The following is a 26,537-nucleotide window of genomic DNA, read 5'->3' on the forward strand; positions in this document are numbered from 1 at the left end:
AAATTTCTGAAGAAGGTTCTAGGCCCGAAACGTCAGCTTTCCTGCTCCTCTGATGCTGCTTGGCCTGCTGTGTTCATCCAGCTCTACGCCTGGTTATCTCAGAAGGAAAGATTAGACGGGTTTGGCCAGTTTCTGTTGGAGTTTAAAAATTGACAAGTGATCTTATTCAAACATGCAAGATCCTGAGGGGACTTGGCAGGATGGATACCAAGAGGACTTTCCCCCTTGTGGGAGAGAACAGAACTTCTGAGGGTTCTAGCCTGTGAAATTATCTTTCTCAGAAAGCAGTGGATACAGGGTCATTAAATATTCTTAATTAACAATCTCACTGTACCTTAACAAGTGAATCAAAGAGTATAATGGGTAGGCAAGCAAGTAGAGTTGAAGCCACAATCAAATCAAACAAATCTCATTAAAGAGTAGAGGAGGCTTAAATGCTGAAGGCCTGCTCCCACTCCTAATTTGTTTGTTTCTATGTATGTAATGTGAGTGAGAGAAGACCGAAAAGTGGTCCGCATTGTCTTTTGCTCAACTCTGGGGCTGTGGGCTACAAAGTTTCAGAACTGCTGATGGATTATTACTGATGCAGAACATAGCACCTGATGCATTTATAGATGGTGCTGAGTGTAAATACTGATACTTGTTTCCATGGACACAGTCGGAGATAGGAGTCTTCAACTCAAATTGAATTGGAATATTGCAACTTAACTCAGTATTTTTAATATTTAATAAATATTAAGATCCCAGAAGTGGATAAAATGCAATGTAACCAATAGTTCGCACAAATGTAAATAAAGTTTTTTATGTTCACATTCTCTGTTTTTACCAGCCAGTGAGAAAAGGAGATTGATAATTCCTTGGTACATAAACAATTATGATGAAATTAGGCAGCATCAAGAAAGCTTAAAATTAACTAATCTTGCATTTGAAGATATCAGAATCCTTTAAATGCACTACAATCTTATCAGGAGTCCATTATTCCAGGAGCAAATCCCCCCAGCAGGGGACAAAGTCACAGAAGGCAGGCAGAATTCAGGCATGTAGCAGTCTTTATTTAATCAGTCACTGAATCATGCAGGGAGACAGCCATAGACTACCCCTCCGAATCTGCCCTCGATGTGAGGGCATGATTATCCCCTTAATCTTTCGCTCAGGTCGGAAGAGAGATCGATGATGCTCAGACTTTCACATTATCTTTACACATTTTGTGTTACAATAATCACTTAGAACATGGTCACTGAGCCTTTCCCTTTATCCTATACATCAAATCCTGTGAAGCACCTAATCAATGACGTACACTTCTACGGACAGCTCCAGGTTTCTCATGGTCTCGTACTGTTTAACGGACATTGTAATCACCAGGTCTTGGGCTCTTTCAATGCATCCTATTAATTCGCATTCCAAAGTTACTGGCTATACTCCTTTAGACATGTCTCAGACTTACATATCTCTAAGGACTGCTTGAATTCTGTTATTCATTGTATTCATTTGCTATCCCTATGCAATTCTGTTACTCATCTTATATTTCCCATTGTCCTAATTATAAAAGATACAAAAGACAGTTGGTTCTTACTAATTGCTATAAGATTCATTATAATAATTCTATTATGAAGTTAGTTATATGTAAAGTTTTATATCTACCCCTACTGTTAGCATTCTTTAGCTAATGAGTGGCGAGCAGTTTGTTTCACACAGGGTTATAGAATCAGAATTTCAGAATCCCTACACTGTAGAAACAGGCCATTTGGCCCAACAGGTCCACACCAACCATCCAAACAGCATCCCACCCAGACCCATCCCATCCCTGTAATCCTACATTTCCCACGTCTAAGCCACCCACACATTTGAACACGATGGGCAATTTAGCATGGTCAATCCACCTAACTTGCACATCTTTGGATGCACTAGGGTGCATTAGGCTCTCTTTTAATGATAAATCTGAGACTTGTTAATTTTCACATCTTTATTGGAACCTTTTTCCCTTGTGCCTTTAGTGATCTTTGTATTTTTGTTACATGTGTATTTATAATTACATGGTAATCTCTGATTATCTGAAGAATCTTTAACTAGAATCTACTTAACATTGTGAACAATTTTGAAGAACTGATTAATTACTGCAAAATGTCTTTATCTATTGTTTTCACAGCAATACCGTGACCTAGGCTGAACACGTAGTGTTCTGAGATGAGGTTTACAGCCCTTGTCCTAACTAACTCTTCACCTAATGGGACAACATCCTTTCATTAATGAGACTGTAATCAATCACTGTCATAGTTTAATGAATTTGTTTATTCCTGTAGATTTTTACAAGCCATAATCCCATTAGTTCATTTGTGTTTGTTATTGGAGGAGCTTACTTTTCCCTTCAATGCAAGTTCCAAATCTTCAAACTGTCTGTTCTTGGACGTTTCTTATCAAACTGTCTCAAGCAAATCTTTTCGCAGCTGTTGTCTGTGCAAAGCTCCCTTTCAACTTGGAATAACCCCTAATCAAAAGGTACCATTGTGTCAACTCCTGATCTCACTTAAACAGATTTTTAATTCTGTTTAACCACTTGTCAGCCATTTTCTGCAGGGCTAGAGGCTCAGCTTAGCTGTCAACCATTTTGTGTCTCTCAAATATGGGCAGCCCTTAATTATCTATACAAGAATACCTCTAGAAGTATCAAGTTAGTTTCTAAACATGTAAAAGTATAATATAGATATCTTGGAAAACCATAATAAGCCATTATTAACATTAAAAAGATAAATTCTGAATAACAGCACTACAATGACAAGAGCATTCCTCCCTTTAAGTACAAATTTAATAAAACAGCATTACCTGGTATTTTTTCGATATTCTTTTCCTTGAGCTCTGGGAAATAGCTTAAATAGAAATCCAAAGTATCCTCAGCTACAATACTTTGAAACTTGAATCTGTCCACATAAGCCTGCAAACAAACAAGACAGCATTAAGGATATAACAAGAGAGAATTAGGGCGGCACGGTGGCTCAGTGGTTAGCACTGCTGCCTCACAGCACCAGGGATTCAGGCTTGATTCCGCCCTCGGGCCACTGTCTGTGTGGAGTTTGCACATTCTCCCCATGTCTGCGTGGGTTTCCTCCAGGGGCTCCGATTTCCTTCCACAGTTCAAAGATGTGTAGGCTAGGTGGATTGACCATGCTAAATTGCCCGTAGTATTCAGGGATGTGTAGATTAGGTGGGTTATAGGGGTATGGGTCTGGGTGGGATGTTCCGAGGGTCGGTGTGGACTTGTTGGGCCGAAGGACCTGTTTCCACACTGTAGGGAATTCTAGTCTATAAAACAAAAAGTTGCTGGAGAAGCTCAGCAGGTCTGGCAGCATCTATGAAGGTAAAAAAACAAACTTAATGTTTCGGGTCCGGTGACCCTTCCTCAGAACTGAGTGCAATTTCAGTTCTGAGGTAGGGTCACCAGACCCGAAATGTTAACTCTGTTTTTCTCCTTCACAGATGCTGCCAGACCTGCTGAACTTCTCCAGCAACTTTGTTTTTGTTCCTGATTTACAGCATCTGCAGTTCTTTCGGTTTCTATCCTATAAAAGTTTGTCCAAGTGAAAACAAACGCTAAAAACTGAATACCAAGCAGGGGGCACATAACTAGTTCCTCTCCAGGCCACATGTACGGATCTGAATTGCTGTTCCTTCACTTTCTTAAGAACAAAGTCCTGGAGCTCTCTATCCTGTGTACCTGCACCAGATAGACTTCAGCTGATCAAGAATGCAGTTCACCAGAACCTACTCGAGAGCAGTTAGGGTTGAGCAACAAAATGCTCTCCTTGCAAATGACACTAACATCCCTAGAAAGAATAAAAACAAAACTTTTTTTTAAAAACAAGAAAATGCAGTGTTGCAGTCAGGTATTGGACAAACATGAATCCCAGAGCAAAGTGTTCGTCTCCAAGTTAGTGTTTACATCATGTGTTTCTTTGATCCAGAAAACCTCAGCCAAGTAAATTTTGGCATATCCTTCTCATAGTACCTATTAGCCACAGAATTTAATCCACATTACACTGAACTACTCTGACCACCATAAATGAATACTCTGTCATGTTTCCATTTGGCTTCGGAGGCAACTTGCTAAGTATGCTCAATAAATATCCTCCCAAATTTTATACATGGGAAACACAGCAAAGGAAAAAGAAAGCTTTGCAAGCAGAGGTGAGTGAATGACTAGTTTAAAAAAAGGCAAAATACTCCAGATGCTGGGTATGTGAAGTAAAAACACAAAATGCTGGAGAAACACAGTAGATCTGGCAGCACCTGTAGAGACACAGCATTGACATTTAGAATTCCATGAATCTCAATGAATAACTTAATTGGTGTTTGGTAGATGTTTGAGGGACAAGTGCTTGCCAGAATACTGGCACAATTTTGTGCTCTTCTTTGAGCAGTACGTGATTTTTAATATCCGCTTGAGCCGCTGAACAAGACAGAGTGAAACTTGATCGATTAGTTCATCCAAAGGACATCACTTGTAACAATCCAATGTATACCTCACTAGATTGCATTCAGTTACAAGGCTAGCATTACATTCACAATATTCCATTCTCAGAGGTCAGGACTGAGCCAAGCTGATACTTTATCTTTTAATTAACTGGAAAACTGTCCTTGTCCTTCAAATACTTTGCCTTTCAAAGAAAACAGTGTGGAAAGTTTCTATAGATGGAGGTATCTCAAAAATTAATTTGCAGTGAGGGAAGCAAGGAAAAGGAGACTGTTGAAAGGAAATAAAAGGAAAGAAATAAAAGGAAAATACTTGGGAAGCAGCAAAAACCTTGACCAAAATGATATACACAATTATACATAAGGATTTTCAATAAAAGTCAGCCTATTTTCTGAGAAATAGAAAGCTGAAACTATGTTCTTGGAATGAGAAATTCACTGACAAAACTAGTATTTATAAACCATCTCTAATCTTCTTTTCTCTTCCTAATGTTTTGATTAAAAATTTATTTTGGAATAATATCCACAAAAACTCGAACTATCCAGTAGGACAGTTGAAAACCAGGTTGCATGCTTTTAGTCAGAAAACATATGTAACAAGTATCTTGGATCGGGTGCAAGTACAATGTGAAAAAATGTCTAAATTTCAACCCACTGTATAATTTTCCAAACCCAATGAGGCGATTATCTTCACGCCTTTTGCAAAATTGTCAGTATTTAAATAATCATGTTTGATTGACCAACAACCAAAACAAGTGCCTTTTCTTGAAAAGAATGGTTGAAAGAAAAGCACATTTCTACGTTAGCAGTTAAACTTGAAGATTATTTTGTATGTAAAGAATATATTGTGTTTTAATTGGTTATTTCATTCAGTTACATTTCATCTGATGTTCGACTAGAATTCTAGTGGTTTTCTATACTTGGTCCCCAGAATACTGAGCTCTTCAATATAACTTTTCCACCATTTGTTTGTCTAAAATCAGTCTATACGTGAATACATTTTGTTTAACTACTTAAAATTCGAAAAACAAATTCCTTAACCTGTTCCAAAAAGCATCAGGAATGACTAACATTACCCATAAATGTACGATATAGTGGAATCTTCCATACTATTCAGTGACATGTTTGCACTGCAAGAGAGGATTGTTTTGCCTGTTGTACAATAATTTTCCCATTTAAAACACAGGATTATCTTTCAGATAACTAGACTTAGTTACTGCAAAATGCCTCCCCTGACAGTAATGTACACACATTGTTTGGTGCGTCAACTAAAGGCATTATTGTTATTCAGATACATTCGTTACAAAGTTAGTGGAGTCATAAAGAACAGTCTTGCTTGCTGTGCTCCGAAATAAATGGCGGAGATTAGAAAACCATCATGTTAATTTGATAAACAATTCAGCAATGGAAGGAACAGTCTGTTTTCTATATTCCAGGTATCAATCTGAAAGGACACAATAAGTGATGCCAGGTGGAATACTCCCAGTTTGCTAGATCAGTACCGTAGTTTGGATGGAAACATCCCAGGGACTACTACAAATAGCTATTTATATAAAAATAGCAAAGCCTCCATCCCAGGTTTACTACTAACAATTGAATTAATGAAATGTCAAGTAATAAGTGCAAGCTGCTGTTACTGCTTAAGACAAATTTTTAATTAAACTGTCATATAATTTATGCTTTAAATTACAATCGACCTGTTTATTATTTCTCAATCACAAGGTTAGGACATCGTTCAACAGTTTTTCTCAAAATCAAGAAAGTTACTTGTGTTACTCAAGAGTTTCTGTAAATATTAGATTACTGCAGGTATAAGGTCAGATTCTGCTTTGTTGGGGTACAGAAGTAGTCTTTCGCATACAGCCCAAGCCAAATATCTATTTGAAAACCCAAAACAAAACAAAATGTAGACTTGTCAATGGAGGTTACTTCTTGTAATAAAAGTTGATAGAAATAGTGTGTAAGCCAACATTTTAAGACTCAATGGTTCCAGCTAAGCTTGAAAACGAATGAGGTTTTGGAGCACAACCACAACTATGTCTAATTCCCTTAAGGTTTATCTAAAACAGGCCAGGTGTGTAAGCAACTCTGTTAACCAGTTTATCACGGAACTAAATAAATATCATTATTAGTAAGGGACTTAGTAAAGGGTTCTTACCCGAAGGAATGCATCAAATTTGTCCTGATTACCCACAAGATGAGCCAAATATGATACAAAGCAGTAGCCCTTCTCATATGGAGTTTCATTATATGTGTCATCAGGATCAATACCTAAAATAAGCAGTTACAATGAAATAAATGCAGCAGTTACCATGAATTAAACAATTACAATGAATTAATTCAGATACAATGAAAGGAAAACAAAATTCCCATACAAATGGGCTGGCTATAAAACTTGGAAGAAAAGATTAGGTGGACCATGTAAATTACCGAGCACTGAATATCACCTCTAACGTGACCAAAGTAATTACGTTTCAGCAAGTATGTCATTGTTTGTAAAACACTTTAGCATGTCCAATGTTTGAAAGGCCCTAAATAAATTGATATTTTTCTATTTTTCATTGCCCTCTTCAATGTCCCATTCTTCTTTGTGTATCCAAAGACTTAGTATCCTTGGCACTTCTGTTGCAGAGATGAAAAGCTGGGAAAATTGAATGAAGTTGTCACAGGAAGCAGAATGCAACAAATGTAGTTGATATAAATGTGGGAGTTGCTGCAATTATAATAAACATTAACAGTCTATCCCTGAAAATGGATATAGAGAAGTCAAGGAAGGGAAGGCAAGAGTCAGACAGGGCTCAGGTGAAGGTGAGAGAAAGGATGAAATTGGAAGCAAAATGGATAAGATGTTTCCAGTTCTGAACAAGAGCAGGAAGCAGTAAATATACAGTTGCTGATCCACCAGAAAGAGTGTAGTGGACTGGGATCCACGTGAAATCCTTCTTCGCAAAGATAGGAATGCCAAAAGGTCCACGTGCATGGCCATGGCCATACCTTTATTTGGAGAAAGCAAGGCAAGTTAAAAGAGAAATTGTTCAAAGAAGAACAAGCTCAACAATGCGGAGAAGTTTGAAGGTGGGTGACAACTGTTCAGACCTCCATCCAAGAAACAGGAAGACAGCCGGCAGATTGTCCTGGTGAGGGATGGATGTGTAGAGGGGCCGCACGCCCATGGTAAAGAGGTGGTGCTTGCGGCCATGAAACTGAAAACTGTGGATCTGATGTAAAGTGTCAGAAGAATGAAATGTAAGTTAGAAGAGATGGAATATGAAGAGGTAAGTTCAGTGGTGTAGGTACAAGCTGAAACAGTGGGTATGCCAGGGCATTCTGTTGTGGATTTCTCAAAAATAGTAGAAGCAGGCCAGAAGAGGGTTAGGGAACTCCAAGGTGGAAAGCTGTGGAGCAAAGATCGACAGAGGAGATGAGTTCAGTGACAATCCTAGAAACAATGGCGTAATGTTCAGTGGTGGGGTCATGGCTCAGGAGGAGACAAAGTGTTGGAGAGTGGTGCGCAACCTCTAAGTCACAGGTCAATACACCAGATGTGGGTTGGACCTGAGAGGCTAGAGTATAGCAAGTTGGGTGGAAGCTTGGTTAGCTTAGTGTGGATGAGGGACGTAAAGAAATTGAGGTGAGCAAAATAAAACAATATTTTCTATGCAAGACCTATATAAAATGTGAATCCAAACAAAGCAACATAATTGCAAAATGTCTGCAACCATTCATTTAGTCAGAGTCCAAGAACACGCAGACAGGCCCTTTGGCCCAAACGGGTCCATGCCAACCAAAATGTCCATCCATGCTAACCCCATTTCCCTGCATTTGGCCAATATTCTTCCAAACTTTTCCTATCCATGTATTCATTCAAATGCCTCTTAAATGTTGTTAATGTAGCTGCCTCAACCACTTCTGCTGGTAGCTCATTCCATATGCGTAAAAAAGTTGCCCGTCAGGTTCCTATGTATTCTTTCCCATCTTACCTTAAACTGATGGCCTCTAGTCCTCGATTCCCCAACCCTGGTAAAAAAGACTGAGTGCATTCACCCTATCTCATGATCTTACACTCTTCCATAAGATACACCTTAGTCTCCTACGCTTAAAGAAAAACGTGCTAGCTTGTCCAACCTCTCCCTATAACTCAGTCCCCGAGTCTGGCAACATCCTTGTAAATTTCTTCTCCACTCTTTCCAGTTTAATAACAAGCTTCCTACAGCAAGGTGACCAAAACTGAACACAATACTCCATGTGCAGCCTCACCAACATCCTGTACAACTGCAACATAACTTCCCAACTTCTATATTTAATGCCTTGACTGATGAAGGCCAGTGTGCCAAAAGCCTTCTTCACTGCCCTCTCTACTTGTGACTCCACTTTCAGAGAACTGGGCCCCTGAACTCCAAGGTCCCTCTGCTCCACTACACTCCTCAAGGCCCTACCATTCACCATGAAACTCCCTACCTTGACCTGACTTTCCAAAATGCAACACCTCAGACTTACCTATATTAAATTACATTTGTCATTTCTCAGCCCACTTCCCCAGCTGATCAAGATCCTGCTGCAATTGCCGATAACCTTCCTCACTGTCCATGATAGTGCCTATTTTAGTGTCATCCGCAAACTTATTAATTATGCCTTGTACATTCTCATCCAAATCATTGATATAGATAACAAACAGGAATGGGGCCAGCACTGACTCCTGGGGCACACCACTTGTCACAGGTGTCCAATCGGAGTTCACATTTCTGTTCACAAAACTGAAATATTCACTTGATTACTAATAATAGTAAAAATTATAGAGTAGGCTCTATTAATTAGAAGGATTTTTGAAATTAAGCCTGCATCAGGATTCACTAAGTGAATCTAAATAAAGTTTTTTCTTAATTCATTATATTCATGAAGGTTGCTTCAGTTCTGAAGAAGAGTCTTTTGGATCGGAAAGTTAACTTTGTTTTACTTTCCATGAATGTTGCAAGACCTGCTGAGTTTTTTAGCACTTTGTTTATGTGTAGATCTAAAGGCTAAACTCTCACCTGGTTCAATTTTGACCTTCAGTTTGTTGAGTGGATGGTCCTCCCCAGTGTTATCCATGTGTTGTCGAAGCAGAGCTCTCCCTGTAGCAGCCTCGAGACAAGTATATGCTGCACCTGAGAAATAAAATGTACAGATCAATTAACCTGCTGCTAACAATATCCATAACACCATGCAACAAAGCTTATGTGTAAATAAGAGTAGATGCAATTGACAGCAAACAATTCAGCAGTTTGTCAGGGGCTGGATTTAGGTTTCAAGAGCAAAACTGGGAACAGACAACAATTTTAGTTTTGAAAAGCGATGATCTAACTTTCCCTCAAACTCTCCTGGAGTGCCACAGGCAGTGACAATGAGAATGCTCATGACTAGTTCGACCACACCTTTACCAGACTTAAAATGTTAAAACCAATGACCTTGTTTTTAAAATTTCTCCCTTTTCTCCCATATTTTAGGCCCTTCAGCACAATAAAACTACTAATGAAGATGATTTAATTACACACCCTATGATCTGCTATATGGCATAGAATGTAACCCCTCTCAACAACTCCCCAAAGTGAGATGTGACTACCTTCTAGTTAGTTCCTTACCATGAGTCTGTTCTAACTTGACAACACATCGGAAAATCTCCATTGTGAATGTTATGAGGAGAAACAATTTCCTTCAGTAACTCCATTAAAAAAAATTGATGTTTTAACAAAATCATCAATGAGACTAATGAAATTAGGTGACACTTAAATATTTACATTTTAAATCATATGAAATAAATACATAACTTTTAAAAAAAACCTCTGAAAGAAATGTACTAAGGCTCCATACCTCAATTGAGCAGTACACCCAAATGGTACAATGATGAATAAACAGCATTATCGTAGTTTTAGAAATCACAATTGGGAGAAATTCTAAATCACTAACGTACATTCTTAAAAGACATACCATAAAGTTCTGTTGAAATTCTCCGCTGAGCATACATTGTAAAGCCTTCATTAAGCCAGAAGTCTCCCCAGTTGGCATTTGTTACAAGATTGCCAAACCAGCTGTGAGAAATCTCATGGATGATGACATCAGCCAATGAACGATCTCCAGCCAACAGACATGGAGTAACAAACGTAAGACAGGGATTCTCCATCCCACCAAATGGGAAAGACGGAGGCATGAAGAGAAGATCGTACCTTAGAATGTTATGAGAAACTTGCCGTTATTTTTTTTTGAAAAAGCATACGCACACCACCCAAACGTATCCACATGCAGTTTTCTCTCACTATATCATTTCCCAACACTCACCTTCTCCTCACTAACCATGGTATACAACACTAATCGTAAACTATTAGTTCTGCAAATAAAGATTTGAAGTGGTCACTGTGGCTGGATGCAGGAATGGACCGGTGTTAGAATATGTAACCTACGGAAGAACTGATGAAACTAGGCAGAGACAGAGCTGTATCCTGCAATTTGCATCCAATCTTGATGAGAGATCTCTAAAAACCCAGTCTAGTGCCAGTTGACATATCAATTCAGTCATGTGAGTTTATTTTCCGCACTATAGTAAGAACAGAAGCTTAAAACACAACAATTCAGGCAGCAGTGATGGAAAGAAAAACAAGTTTGACATTTCATCAGAACTCATTAACTCAGCTGAGTATTTTCATTTCAGACTTGCAGCATCTCCAGAATTTCTCTTTCACTTTCTGTACTGTAATATGTGGTTTCATCTTGGCTTTCTGAAACCTATTCACCAATCTTACCACTCCCTTGATTTCAAGAGAACTCAACTTATAAAATATTTTTAAAAACCACATCTCAGTTGAAAGCAATTCTCAGAAGCTAGCTTAGTACAGAATTACAAACAAAGAACTCAATAAGAAAACAGTCCACTATGTAACCTACCACTCTGAATCTGCAAAGTGATGTGCAATCTTTTGAATGTCCCTTTGAAAGACAGCACAGGGATTCTGGTTGATAGTTTTATCTTCCAGTAAATGTACATGTATTTTAAATTTGGCTATTAAGTTTTATGCAGCTAAACAGCATGCAGGCAGAGAGCCATGTGTCAAACAGAATTTAGCTAATAGCATAAAAACGAGTCACAAAACCACAGAATTTTATGGTGCAGAAGGTGGTCGTTCAGCCCCTTGTATCTACACTGACACTAAGTCTAAATGTTCAGAGAGCCAATCTCCTGTCTTTTTTCTGTAATTCTGCACATTCTTTGTACTTAAACGATCTAATGGCTTTCTGATTGCTGCAATCGAAACTGCCTCCACTACGTTTACATGCACTGTATTGCAGACCCTGGCTTATAACTACTGACTGTGTAAAGAATCCCTACAGTGTGGAAACAGGCCATTCGGCCCAACAAATCCACACCAACTCTGAGTATCATCCCACTCAAACTCGCCCCCAACCCTATCCCTGCAATCCCCATGGCTAATCCACCTAACCTACACATCCCTGTTCACTATGGGCAATTTAGTATGGCCAATTCACCTAAGCGGCACATCTCTCGATTGTGGGAAGAAACCTGAGCACCTGAAAAAGACCCACACAGAGAGTTGCCCAAGGCAGGAACTGAACCCCAGGTCCTTGCTGCTGTAAGGCAGCAGTGCTAACCACTGAGCCATCTTGCCACCCGTGTGAAAAAGCTTTTCTCACCTTGCATATACCTCTTCTGCAAAACACTTTAAATGCTTTTACACGACGTAAGTTTCTCCCTATTTACTCTGCTCAGACGCCTCACGATTTGAAAAACTTCCATCAAATCTGCCCTCAGCCTTTTCCTTAGTCACAACTTTCGAATCTAACTTCACAATATGTCATAGACAAAAAATGATAATGTTTTTTGATCAGGAAAAACATCTGCAGCTTATCATGTTCTCAGGACTTGTAGAAGCAAACAATAAATAATGAATTACTTCTGAAACTGAAATATCTGGCCAGGATACCAGGAAATCGCTTTTAATGTTGTCCAATTCATGCCATGGAATTTTTTACACCCACGTAAGTGAATAGATGGGAACTCAGCCTAATATCTAAGTGGAAAGATTGCAACTCTGGAACTGCAACTATCCTGAAAGTACTCCAATGAAGGGACTTGCCTTGATTGCAATCTTAAATCCTTAATGTGGATTAAACCCGAAAGCTTCAGAGAGTGCTACCAGCTGTAACATTAACTCGAGGACACAAAAATAAGAAGTCTGAAAATGAGCTTATTTTTGGAAAATAAATCCAGGATCTAGACAAACAAATACAATTATCTTAGATACTTCTTTCCAACATTGTCTTCCAATTCAATTGATCAATGTCAGTGACTGAAATCTTAACTATTAAAAAGACATCATAAAAATATAATACCGGAATATTATTTACAAATCACCAAATTGTTTATAAATAACCAGATTGTATCTTTTATCAAGGGTGTAGTGGAGACCATCAGCTACAATGAACACTGTGCATAAAATGAACAGATAAGGACAGTAAATTAATGAAATGACCTTATACGTAGCATTTGCATTACCCTCATATGTTGCAGATAACAACACAAACAAGTTGTTCTTCAGAATGTTAAATCAAAACAGCGGACAATGGAGTTAAAACCTACAATCTAATCTGCAGAGATTTATGACGGTCATAGTCCTCTTCAATGAAACAAAAAACAGAAATTGCTAGCTGTTACCAGATCCCCAGTTCTTTGTTTTATTGCCTCTTCAATTAAATCTTTCAGTACCCATTTTCTAGATACTACCATTAGGCATAGAGTTGAATATTTAAAACCCCAGGGCGTCAAGTCAAACACCAACAGCAACAGACACACTGATTTACTGATGTGTGTTATAAAACTTACTTACGTTATACAGATGAGAAAAGAAACTGTCCAATTGTTTTACGGTTATTGAGCGAGTTGAAGCTTCAGTAAGAACTTTTTGAAAGGTATTTAAAAACACACAACAAATTCAAAGGAGTCAAGTTTAATAGCATGATTGCAAAATAGGCATTTTAAAAAAATGCCAGTTAGGAGCCATTCATATTAAAGTGGGCTATGTATACTACAAAGCACATTTAGAAAAAAAACTAAACAAAATGAAAACACAGAGGGAAATAGCAGAAGTTCACACATGAAAAATTTGAAAGGCAAGAGGAGGACAAAGGGGAGGGCAGATGAGTATGTGAGCAAAAAGAAAGATGTACAAGCAAAGCCGTGAATTTAACAAACTTGCATGTCAAAGGGTTGATTCTCCAGTGTTGTACACAGGAGAAGACATGCATGCAGGTGGAATTGGGCAAATAGATGTTAATTTAGACAAAGAGGGTTTGCTCATGCAAGGAAGAAGAAAACCAGTTGCTTCTTTCAGTCATTAGAATTTTCAGTTAGAATAGACATTTGTTACTGGTCTTTCACTTAATTCATTGACAATCTGTGACAAACACCATCATAAAATGTTTATGCTGGCAGCTCCAACATTAAATAAATGTGTAATTTTAAATTAAATACAAAAGAATTAACAAAAGGTGATGACAATGTGAAGCAAGATTTATAGGCAGGAACTGTGCACCTAAACAAGATTTTTTGAATAAAAGACAGAAAGATTTACCTTCCCCACACATATGGCCCAAACAGCTTTTCACCAACTTTCAAGAAATCTTCGATCACACCGTCATATTCCTCTTTAGCAGCTTCTAACAGACTAGGTTCAGTCCAGACACGACTCCTGTCCCAGAAATATGGCTACTGTCAATATTTTTTAAACAGTTAAGAATTAAACAATGAAATCTATGCACTTTAGTCGATGTAATTGTTCTACTCAGACAACAGACATCATTCTTAGAAGAACTGTTTAGTTCACTGAATGAAGCTTAATGTCCAGAAATAGTCCTGTTACCACCTCTCTTTTCTTTTATATTGTGACTATAAAAGTTGAGAGCATTCATTGGATGCTCAAATACATAGGTAAACACGAACAGATGGGATGTCTTCTTCAGATGTAGACTGAAGACCAACATGGAAAAAATTCATATTTGGAATAGATAGGGGACCAACCAGGTCGATTTATAATTATACAATGAATGCTATAAAATTATTTTATAAAAGAAAAACAGAGCAAAAAAAAAGAAAGCGTGAAATGAAACACAAATGGAAGTGTGTGTTCAAAAGACAAGGTGCAAGGAGGTAGAAGAGTAGAAAGTAAGAAAACAAACATACATTTCAATAAAGCCTGCCTTCTCTTGAGTTAGAACTGGACAGAAGATCATGGATTTGGAGGACAGGATGCTCATACACGGGGAAGAAAGGCAAGCAACCAAAATCAGCCCAGGAGCTTTGTTTTTAGACATAGAAACATCATAGCCAAATTAGGGGGAAACCAGTCTTCAGGCAACCTACAATGAGAAATAGGCTCTGACTTTTTTTTGTTCATAGAATATGAGCATTATTAGCTAGGCCAGCATTTGTTGTCCATTCCTAATAGTCCTTCAGAAAATGACAGTGAGTCACCTTCTTAACCTGCTACAATCTTTGTGGTGCCACAGTACTGTTTGGGATAGAGTTGCAGGCTTTTAACTCAGAGATGGTGAGTAAATGGCGATATACTTCCAAGTTAGGATAGTATATAGCTTGGAGGGATGACAGTTGCATGTGGGAGTGATACCTTCAGCAAAAACACCAAATCATCCCCAGTTGCAAACACAGCTTTGGACTGGGAAGTGAGCAAATAAAAGGCATGAACATCGAACATCAAACATCACACTGATCCTGTGCTCCGAGCATTCCAAATTTATTTCCTTACAAAACTAAGTCTTGACTGCACAAGTGGGTCAGCAAACAGTGCGCTGAAATTGGCGCTGGCTTAGCCTTGCTGCCAATGTTAATAACATACGCTTAAAGAGATAGAGTCAGAGTCATACAGCATGGAAACTAACTCTTCAGTCCAACTTGTCCATGCCAAGCAGGTTTCCCAAATTAAACTAGTCCCATTTGACTGCACTTGGCCCATATCCCTCTAAAACTTTCCTATTCACGTAACTGTCTAAATGTTTAAATGTTATAATTGTACCTGCATCTAGCAACTTTGGAAAAATGATATGCTCCAGTTCATAAAATAGTTTCTTTAGCTGTGATCAGAAGGAAGTGTTAGCCATAAACAGATCAATTCGAACCATTGTTTTACTTGCACTGGTGGTGGTACAGTGAAGGTTTTCTAAACTGGTACTTGGGCTGAGGGGGTTGTCCTGTAATGAGAAGCTGTATAAATTAGATCGATATTCTCTGGAGTTTAGAAGAGTGAGAAGTGATCTCATTGAAAACATACAATATACTGAAGAAGCTTGACAAAGTAGGTGCTGAGAGATTGATCATTTGGGGCTGAATTGAGAAATTACTTCACTCAAAAAGGTTTGTGTATCTATTAAATTCTCTATCTCAGAGGGTTGTGGAGGGTCCATCACTGAACACATTCAAGGCCAAGATAGACTGAAAGACTGAATGTTTCAGAGAATCAATAGGTGTGCGAAGCAGGGAGAAAGATGGAATTGAAGCCAAAGATTTCCCACGAATCTGTTCCAGCATTTAACACGATCATCAGACTGTAAGCTATTCCTGCTGCAATTTCTGGCATTATTATGTTATTCCCCAAAATTCTGCCGACCCCCACAGCCTGATATGCTCACAAGATCTGGCACATGGACTGGCCTTAACATTGCAAAAAGGTCACCCATAAGCACTGAAATTTACTGGATCCTTTCAGCTCACCACTGGGACATCCGGCACACCATTTGATCAAGCTCATGAAAGATTCGCCATGTCTAAAGATACACGTCTCCTACTTTCCTCCTGAAAACCAGGAGAGGATGTCCAATGTTTCACATGTGTATGGCTTCTGCAAAGTGCAGAATCTCATTAATGGCAAAAAAAACTTGACCAATGGCAAAAAAAACCACTGCAACATATAAAGTTACAAGATTCACTGACCAACATATATGTTGCACAATCACAAAGGTAGAATATTGTGTAAAAATTATAGTTTAGCTATATTGACAGCCTCTCCTTTCTATACTGCTCCCTTAAAATGCTCTGCCTTGTCACCCTCATCTTCATTAACTCTTTCAGATTCTTGCTACTTGTATACAACATTCATGCGTCCCTTCTGACAATAGATCTAATATTATAAACCAAATTGTATAATTACAAGTTCCACAGAAAATGAAAGCAGTTTATTGATCTACTCATTGTCCCTTTCTCACTGTACCCTTTTTTGTTGCTGGCCTCTGATCAGAATGTAAAGATCGTGTGTCTTTGAATGCCTGATCTCATGCTCGAAAAGCCACCTTTGTATGACAAACAAATTGAACACTTAAGTGCTGAAATGGTATGATGGATGTGGTTCTTGGTTCAAACATAACACATACACTCCCATGCTGAACTTAAACGACCTTAATAGCTTTTCTTATTCTAGGTGTGCACACCCAACGATTTCAAAATAATCAACTCTAAAAGGGTGCAGCCATTTAAGAACTCCTGCATTCCTCGTTCCCCACAAACCTGTTGTCATAGCAGTCAGACATAGAAAGAGAATATTTAAATTAGATGGCATTGTCAAATATCAGCTACTGTTCTATAATAAGCCTCATGTCTCATCATGTCTGAATCATCCTACAGACTTACACTGGGCCTCACCACATAATCCAACATGAAACAAATACAAATCAGAATTCATATTGGTCATATGTATGAAAAAGATGGTTGGACTAAAGGAATATTGAAAGGATTCTTTTTTGGACACAACTTAAAAACAAAAACTGCTCAGTCTTTTTTCAATCCTCATCAGCAGTGAAAAGCTGGGAATTTGCCCTTTCTTCATTATTAATCACTTATAATAAATTCTGTTCAGTAAAAAAAAAACTTTCATTTTGATAACGATAGGCATTAACTTTTACATTAACTGTTGTATACTGGCAAAAAGAGAACTGAAAATGATTTCTCAGCATGTTTAAACTCCAGTGCGAGTGCTGTAGAATCAAAATCCCTACAGTGCAGAAACAGACCATTCGGACCATCATGTCTGCACTGACTTCCAAAGAGCATTCTCATGCAGACCCAATCCATCTGCATAACTCTGCATGGGGTTTTTAACCATGGCTAACCCACCTAACCTCCATATCTGTGGGCATTTTAGGGCAATTTTTTTAGCATGGTCAATCCACCCAACCTGCACATCTTTGGATTGTGGGAGGAAACTAGAGCACCCAGAGGAAACCCACATAGACACATGGAGAATGTGCAAACTCCACACCCAAACTCATTCAAGGCTGGAATTGAACCCTCTTCACTGGTGCTGAGAGGCAGCAGTGTTAACCACTGCCACTGTGCCAAGAGCAGTCAGAAAAGTTTTGTGGGAAGGAATCATGTCACTCTTGATGATCTATCACGAAATGCACATGTTTCTGGGCCATTTCAAATGGATGGAACTTTTAGACTTGAAGCTATTCGAAACATTAGTTTCTCTGTTTACTTTCTAATATAGTTAAATTTGTAGACAAATGCATCACCAAAGTGATCTCAGCATTTCAACATTCAATGAAGTTTGTGCATGTAATAGAATGTCCATATTTAACAAACTGGCTAGATTATGTTCATGCATAAACTCCTGAAAGATAACATGACTCCAAATGCCAACAAAAAAAGGCAATACAGCAGGATAGTAACATTTGGAATGTTAGTAAAATGTTCAGCTATTACAGATAAACATATAGTAACAGCATAATATGAAAATTGGTGTTTCTAAAGTATTTTTGTAAAAATGTTATTTTCTGTACTCGAGGATTTAAGCCAACTCCATACAGCATTATGCCAGAAGACTCCATAAGCCATGCTCCCACTCCCATAGATTGCACTCACCTCCTCTTCCACCACTACAAACTATTCTTACCGGCTTTCCCTGCCCCCTCGTCCATGCATCCCCTCTATTTCCGCTCCCTCACCCGTGTGTCCCCTCGATCCCCTCTCCCTCACCCGTGCCCCAAACCCCACTTCTCCCGACTCACTTACTCATGCCCTCCATTCTCTCACCCCCCTCATTCATTCATCTTCTCCATCTTCCCAACTACCTGTATTTCTCCAGGTTGCTCTGATGTGGGACAGCTGGAATGGGGAGAAGCGGCTGTCAGTTGCTAGGAACAAACAACTTTGTGATTAGACGCTTTAAAAAAATTCTTGTCAAGTTTAACTAATAGTTGTTTGGAGTAAGCACTTATGACAAAAGTGGCAGCTTCTTGGATATTCAACTAGTCTGGTCTGAAATAAAATCCATCAGTAACAATTCCAATTTCTTTTAACTGGACTGGGCAGAAACCCAGACTGTTAGGAGCAGCCTTCTTGGAGGGTGACCATTAATGAATCTAACAAATCACTTCTTGCTTTGAACGCTAAGGTCAAAAACAAGACTTCAAATGGCAGATTTCTAATTTTCCAATGTTAGAATTCACCACTTGGTAAAAACTTCGCATCCTTGAAATTATACCCATTGTAAAATAGCTAGACAACGAGCTCACCTCGGTCCAACTTCAGCAGAGACAATGTCACCAACTGCTAAAGCAACAAGATATGAAGGAATTGGTTGTTGCATTTTGAAGTGGAATATGTTTTCTTTTTCATCATGATCCCAGTCAGTTGCGCTCATAACTGCTGTAAAGCCTTTAGGAACCTAAAAAACAAGTGACAGAAATATTAAAAAGTCACACTTTGCCCAAGAGAAATACTTCAATTTCTTATCCAGAAATTAACGGCTGATACAGCATTAATAGGTCAGGCTAGCTTCGTCTTGCTTTTGTTTTGGATAGAAGATATACCTGGGTAACTGGGCATATTGCCAGGCAGATGGGAATATTAATCTCACACTAGAGCAGGGAAACAACCAACGTGTGGAAGCACTACAGCATGGGATCTAGCATTTGTTAATGTCCGGCCTCTGATGCTGGTTGCAGGTTTTTTTATTGTTTTCTATGGAGAGCATCAGTCAAAATTATGAAATTTTTGTGTATATGAATATTGAATTACTCAATCCAAATAAACATATAGCCAAGACGTGGGGGAGTGGTCTTATGACCTTTCAAATCACCTCTGCTCAATATTTAGTCTGTTAAGACAACTGAAATTCTATCCTATTTTAAAAGTTCCTCAATTCCAAACTGCAGAACAGCCAAATATATCTTTGTTCAGCTCAGACTACTTGGATATGGCTTTATTGACATCCTCTTCATCTTGTGGAATGTGCAAAAATAGTTTTCATTCCAACAGCATTTTGGTTACATTATCAAACTCATATGATGTATCAAATGACATATCTGAATATTTAATGACCATAACTGTGGTTGATTTATCATTTTCCATCACCATCATCTTAAACCTGCTATGCAGAGAAAATCTTGAAGCGACATTTTGAACAGATTCCCCCCTTCGCTGTCATGAAGCCTGCTCCAATAACAATAAGGTTAAGGATGGACAGCAATCTGTCAATATTTCAAATCACGGCATCACTGAAAGAGGAACGATCACACGGATAACGTGCTAATATATCCCTCACATCAGTAGCTTCAGAGTGTTTAAAAAAATGAATTGAAATAGAAACGATCAAAATCCCCAGTTAGAAACATTTAGAATCATGTAGTGATTAAAAGGAACAAGTCATTGAATTATCAATCACTTGTCTTAAGCATCAAAATTGTACCACTTGAACTTACAACTGCGCAATATTTTCATTTTGAAAATCGCACACATGGTTTCACAGCAACGTCAAATGATTTTGAGTTCCACCTGGACATATTTCAACAGTTTCTGCAGTTTTCAACCCTCATTATCCTAGGTATGTCAAATTCAGAAGTAAAGTTGATACAAAGGCCTTACCTTAATGGAGGCAGAATAAGTACTCTTAACTGCAGGGGTATCAAAACAAGGGAAGAAGGATCTGTTCAAGACAGCCTGACCTTGAGTGAAGAGGTATGGCTTGACTTTTCCTGCTGTCTGTTCTGGGTCCAGCCAAACAACCTAACAAAAAGAACACAATGACAAGCTGTACTCATACAGAAACAGAGCACTTTACCTGCACAGCAGCAGAGTACGTGCTCTTCCTGCCTGGGGTGTGGAAGAAGGGAAATAAAGACCTATTCAGCACAGGAAAGCCAGACGTATATAAGAAAGCTTTCTCTTTGTTGGCAGTCTGTACTGGATGAAGCCAGGAAATCTGGAGTGGCAAAAGGCAAAGCAATAAATTAACTTTTACATTGGAAAAATATTGCCAAATTACTATGGAACACAGAAACAGACATTGCTGGAAAAGCTCAGCAGGTCTGGCAGTATCTGTGATGAAAAATCTTCTGAGGAAGGGTCACCAGACCCAAAATATTAACTCTGACTTTTCTTCAGATGCTGCCAGACCTGCTTAGCTTTTCCAGCAACTTCTATTTTTGCTCCTCATTTACAGCATCCAAATTCTTTCAGATTTTACTATGGAACACAGACTTCAGTTTTTAGCAATAATACTCATAGCGTTTTGTGTATAGCTGTAGCTAGGACAACTGTGTAGTGGCTACATTTCAAAAAGTACTTAAAGCACTTTGGGATGACCCAAATTGTGAAAAGTATTGTATAAATCCAATTAGTTCTCCTCCTTTTTTTTGAAATTTCTACTTTTTTTTCCTAATTATTTACATTTGGACCTACTGCAATGTAGAAACTTTCTGCCCCAATCAATGCCTGCCAAGTTCCTATGATTAAAGATCAGTTAATGAATCACCAATAAAACTCAGTGCGATCAATGCTAGCCTCAAGTCTTTAACTATTAAATTAATCTATTCAAACTGCTCGTCAAAATTCTTCAGCTCATCACACTGGTCTTCACTCAAATATTGTGGGGTTGGTCAGCTCAGATGGCGTGGTGCTAAATAAAGCCAATAGCGTGCATTCAATCCCCGTACCAGCAGTTCTAGTTGGTAGAGGCCTACCTCCTCACCTCTGCCAACATGTAGAGTAGTTATTCTCCAAGCTGTATGTAACAAATTGTCTGTCTCCACTGGAGAGATGTTCCCATGGTCCTGAGAGATATTGTATTATGATTCTCTTTACTAACTCACTCACAAGCATTCTATGTTTGCTATACCATATTTCCATTCACTCATTCATAAAACTATGTTTTTGTAGTACATTTTATTCTAAAAGATAAACTACATTAAACAACCCTTCCACACCATTACTGTTTCTTTCCACCTATCAATTCTTTTTGGCTGTGCAAGCAGCGGTTAGACCTGTTTCTGCATCAAAAGTTGCCCCTGAATAAGTGTTAATACTGTAACCTACTCAGAACAATGCCATCCTGCCACCATGTCTCTATAACTCACTCAAAACTATAGAAAGATTATAATATTAATTAGCCCTTAGCAACCATCTCTCAGGACCTGAATAGGTTGCAGGACATCAAACAGTTTCCTCCACTACCACGTCCCTATAGTCTGCTGCTTTTTATCTCTTTGAAATTTCCTGATACACTAACTATTTCCATAACACTGTACTACCTATTTCTAACATTTATTTCGGACTAACATCTTGACAAACGTACAGATCTATACTTTTCAAAAACGCGTTAAATAGGGATGCTACCCCCTTTAAGAAACTTACTACCAAAACAGCTCTTCCATGAAACTGCATGAATGGATGTGCCAAGAACTGCCAAAACCAACGATAGTAAATGAAATCTCATGACCCAGCTGCAGGAGATCAGTTTAATATCCTCTATACTTTTTTTTAGTACGTGTATAATTTCTCACTTATTTAGATCATATAGGTCTAGTATTTTTACTAACATTACTAACTTAAAACACAAAAGGACTAACACCTCTTAATTATGCAAGCTCAGACCGGACAGACATTCTAAGCCCATCAGGACTAACAGCCAGCATTAGGCAATCATCTCCTGCTTCCCCAGGACAGAGGTCACGCAATAAAAACCGAAAGAATTGCAGATGCTGTAAATCAGGAACAAAAACTGAAACAGAAACAGTTCTAAGGAATAATACCCAAAGATGTATTTATCATATGCCAAATTAATTTGGCTGATTCTTATGAGACAACACCAAATTTCTATACTTACATACATTCAAACCCCAAAGTCTTTGCCATTATGCTACTAACATACAAATGTTTAATAATTTTTGAAATTTCTTTCCCTGCTATTACATTACCCATTTAAAATAAATTGATTAATGCCTGTAATAAAGTTTCACAGCATGGAAATTCAGATGAACAATTTAATTTAGTAATCAGTGGTGCAATTTCAGTACCAAGGTTTACTTTCAATTGATTTCAAAGGTGACAGGGATAAGCAGCAAAGGAGGTGGGTGGTGCAATTGTCCATGAAGAACAGGATATTGGAGGGGTATAGATGAACAGAAATTCTATATTTTCATTCACTACTTTTCAGAACTCTACGCAAATCTTCCTCCAGATAAAATTCTGTAGGTGAAGCAGAGATCATGATAGAATAAATTGCACTTGATCTGTATCTTCTACACAATGTCAATGTTTTTGGATCTATTTAAACTTAATACAAATATATGAAAACATGTTCATTCCTAACATAATAGTAATAGGGCAATTTTCTTTCTACTTTTTTGACAACTATACAAGACATTGAAAAGGGAAACATTACTCATTACACAAATTTAACATAAGCATATTTCATCTAATTTTATAAAAGTAATCAGAAAACATGCCAGGTTTTGTACTTGTGTTAAATATCATAACAAAATTGATCTTAGGTCCTGAGTTAGGCTTGAAAATATGAATTTTGAAAACAGAATAAACATTTTAATCTTTGAGAAGGATTCCAAAGATCTATTAGTGATGTGGTTTCTGTACTCCAACTAGAGGATTTTTAAAGGAAACACATCAGCATCACATGCCAGGCACATGACTGATTTTTAAAAAAAAAACTAACATTGACAAATTATCCAAACCAAAACAGTATTTCTTCAATAATGTCACAGAAAATAATTTTAAAATATGGACTGGATTTTCCAAGGACTGACATTTGTAGTCAATTACCATTCCACTCCTCATATTTTAAGGCAAGAAAAAGCCTCCGCATTTCTAGTGGGAGATTCTGATTCAATCCCACTGAATCCTCATGGCACAGGATAGTTGGTTTAGTGGTCACATTACACTCCACTAATTCTGATGCTACTCAGGGGACCCAGAAAGGATTAGTGTTCTAACAGTAGTGCTTAAACTGAAAGTCTTACACCGACCCAGGAAGCTAAAGCAGCCAGTTCAAAACAGAGAGAACAACAGGGGAAGACAGAAAATGAAGAATTGGTTCTCCTCTCCCCCAGCCAGATCTCTCTTCCACACACCTGTAGTATGCATACTCCACAGTGTCAGCAAACACAGCCTAGCTGAAAATGAATTGGCTGTGCTAACAGCAAACCATACAGAACAGGACATGGGGATGGGTAACGAGGAAGGTGTTCACACTCTGAAACAGTTAAACTCAACGTGGAGTCCTGAAGGCTGTAAGGTACCTAGGCAGAAGATATGGTGTTCCTCTAGCTTGTGTTGAGCCTGTGTTGAGCCTTGCTGGAGCACTGTAGCAGGCCTGAGAAAGAAACATTGGCAAAGGAACACAGTGGCGAGTTGAAGTGGCAGGCAACTAGAAGCTCTTCCTCCACTCCAGAGACCTCCCCACACCCCCACAGAAGGTGCAAAACCTGCTCCCTTCTCACTATCCAAGGCTCAAGACACACCTTCCCAGTGAAACAGCAATTTACCCGCACTTCACTCAATCGAGGCTACTGTATTCACTCACAATATGGTCTTCTTTATATTGGGGAGATGAAATGTAGACTGAATGACCACTTTGCAGAACGTCTAAACGTGTCCACAGGAATGACCCCAAGCTTCTGTCTGCCTACCACTTCAACACACCACAGTGCTCCCTGGCCAACATTTCTGTCTTGAGTCTGCTGCAGTGCTCCAGCAAGGCTCAGAACAAGCTGGAAGAACAGAAGCCATTTTCCACTTGGGGACCTTTAGGACTAAATATCCAATTTGATAATTTGACATCCTTTACCATGCCCTTTACCCATACTCCAGGCCCTGTCATCACATGGGTTGCTTTCAGCTCAGCAAACCTATTTTTACATACTTACAGTCCCCATTATCAGCTTGTCTCCTTCCCTGGCTTACTATCTACCATCCATCCCCCTGTCACCCTTACCGCTGTTCTCTCTCTTTCTGGGCTCAGTCTTCACCTATCCCATTCTCCTCTCTCCCTCCATCACCCAGTCCTAAGCATATTTACAACCTTTTTCAGCTATCAGTTCTGAAGAAGGGTCACTGGTCCCAAAATGTTAATTCTGCTTTCTCACTACAGATGCTGCCAGACCTGCTGAGTTTCTCCAGCAGTTTCTGTTACCGTTTCAGATTTTCAGCATCTCCAGTTCGTTTTGTTTTTGAAAGCTCGGTGTCACTTTTGCGGACAGAACGTGGGTTTTCGGCAAAAACGATCACCCAGTCTGCGTTTCGTCTCCCCCAAAGCACAGGAGATCACACTGTGAGCAGCGAATACAGCAGAACGCAATGAATAAAGTGCAGCCAAGAGAAAGGATGATCTGTACCTTAACTCGATCTAACCGTCTTCAATGCTAACAGTAATCAGGTTTAACAAAATCAAACCATTCACTCCCAACCTAAAGGGAGCAGGAACTCACCCCGGGTCCATCGGTGGCCGTGTAGTCGATGACTACTTGCAGCTGGTCACCGGTTTGGCACGGCTGGGGTAAGGTGAGCACCAAGGTGCAGCCATAGCTGGTGAAGGGTTGGATTTTGTGGCACAGGGGCTGGAGCTGGCCTTCTCGGTCCCCGCACCGCCCTGACACCGAGTGGACACTAACGCTGGGGTGAGTGTCCAGGCGGAGCTCCTGACCCCCGCCCTCAGGCCGCACACAGCTCAGCTCCAACACCTCTCGCCCCTGCAGCTGCCTCCGCTCGAAATCCGCCCGCAGCTCCAGGTGGAAATGCCGCACACGAAAGTGTCGGAAGCTGGAGGAGGTGGCGGCGTCCACACTCCGCTCCAGCATATCCTCATTCGCCATCACTCTCTCTCTATCCCACTGAGGCGTGACACCAGGGCGCATGCGCTAGGCACTGCGACACGCCCCCTTCTCCTAGACACGCCCTCTACCATCCTCAGCCACGCCTCTCACCAGGCCCCGCCCCCCTCTCCCTTCCGGGCTGTCCTTTAGTCATCGCTGTTGTTGCCCAATTGGTCAGTCTTCTCTGCTTGCTGTCCCCAAAAGCTGTACCACTGGCAATCCCACTGACTTCCTCCCTGTCACTCTGGTCTCTCTCAATGCAGGCTGCCTCCCAGCTCTGATGAAGAGTCATCTAGACTCTAAACGTTAGCTTGCTCTGTCCCCATGGAGGCTTTCTGACCTGCTGTGATCTCCAGCATTTGTTGATTTCAGGCTGCCTCCCTGACTGCTCTCCTGTCACTCTAGTACCCCCCCCCCCAATGCTGCCCACCCTCTTGTTGCCCAACTCAACACTTGGCCTTAAGTGGGGCAATGTGTGAGATGATGGCTGATGTACCGAGGGCTTTTTTCTGAGCACTCAATTGGGTTGTTTTTTTCAAATTTATATCAAGGACACCAGGTTCTTACATTAATTTAACTTTGAATATGAAACCACCAAGAGGGAACACAGTTGTACTGGACCAATGAAAAGCCAGTATCCTATGACATTTGGGGCCAATGATAAACCTGGTCCTGATATCAGTAGCACTAATGATTCCATCACTAATATTATTTTTAGAGGCAGTACTGGTCAACGTGCCATTGATACTGCTCAAGGTCAAAACAAAAACAGAAATTGCTGGAGAAACTCAGCAGGTCTGACAGCACTTGTGGAGAGAAAACAGAGCTACGGAGTTCTATTCTGAAGAGCATCACTGGCCTCAAAACATTAATTCTATTTTCTCCACACAGACCCTGCCAGACCTGCTGTGTTT

General features: G+C 39.4%; 1 protein-coding gene across 1 annotated transcript in view; it reads right to left on the reverse strand.

The window, feature by feature from the left end:
- Positions 1 to 25,680, reverse strand: part of LOC109916000 (arginyl aminopeptidase (aminopeptidase B)) — a 34,526-nt gene extending 8,846 nt beyond the window's left edge. Inside the window, exons 1-8 of the mRNA XM_020515687.2 lie at positions 25,240 to 25,680; positions 20,384 to 20,524; positions 19,033 to 19,184; positions 14,082 to 14,198; positions 10,429 to 10,664; positions 9,495 to 9,608; positions 6,623 to 6,735; positions 2,821 to 2,929 (exon numbers count right to left, since the gene is read on the reverse strand). Coding sequence (XP_020371276.2) covers positions 2,821 to 2,929; positions 6,623 to 6,735; positions 9,495 to 9,608; positions 10,429 to 10,664; positions 14,082 to 14,198; positions 19,033 to 19,184; positions 20,384 to 20,524; positions 25,240 to 25,665 — 1,408 coding nt within the window. The 5' untranslated portion in view covers positions 25,666 to 25,680. The remainder of the gene's footprint in view (positions 1 to 2,820; positions 2,930 to 6,622; positions 6,736 to 9,494; positions 9,609 to 10,428; positions 10,665 to 14,081; positions 14,199 to 19,032; positions 19,185 to 20,383; positions 20,525 to 25,239) is intronic.
- Positions 25,681 to 26,537: the final 857 nt, after the last annotated feature.

Source organism: Rhincodon typus, chromosome 25, assembly GCF_021869965.1.
Source record: "Rhincodon typus isolate 14 chromosome 25, sRhiTyp1.1, whole genome shotgun sequence".
Lineage (NCBI taxonomy): Eukaryota > Metazoa > Chordata > Chondrichthyes > Orectolobiformes > Rhincodontidae > Rhincodon > Rhincodon typus.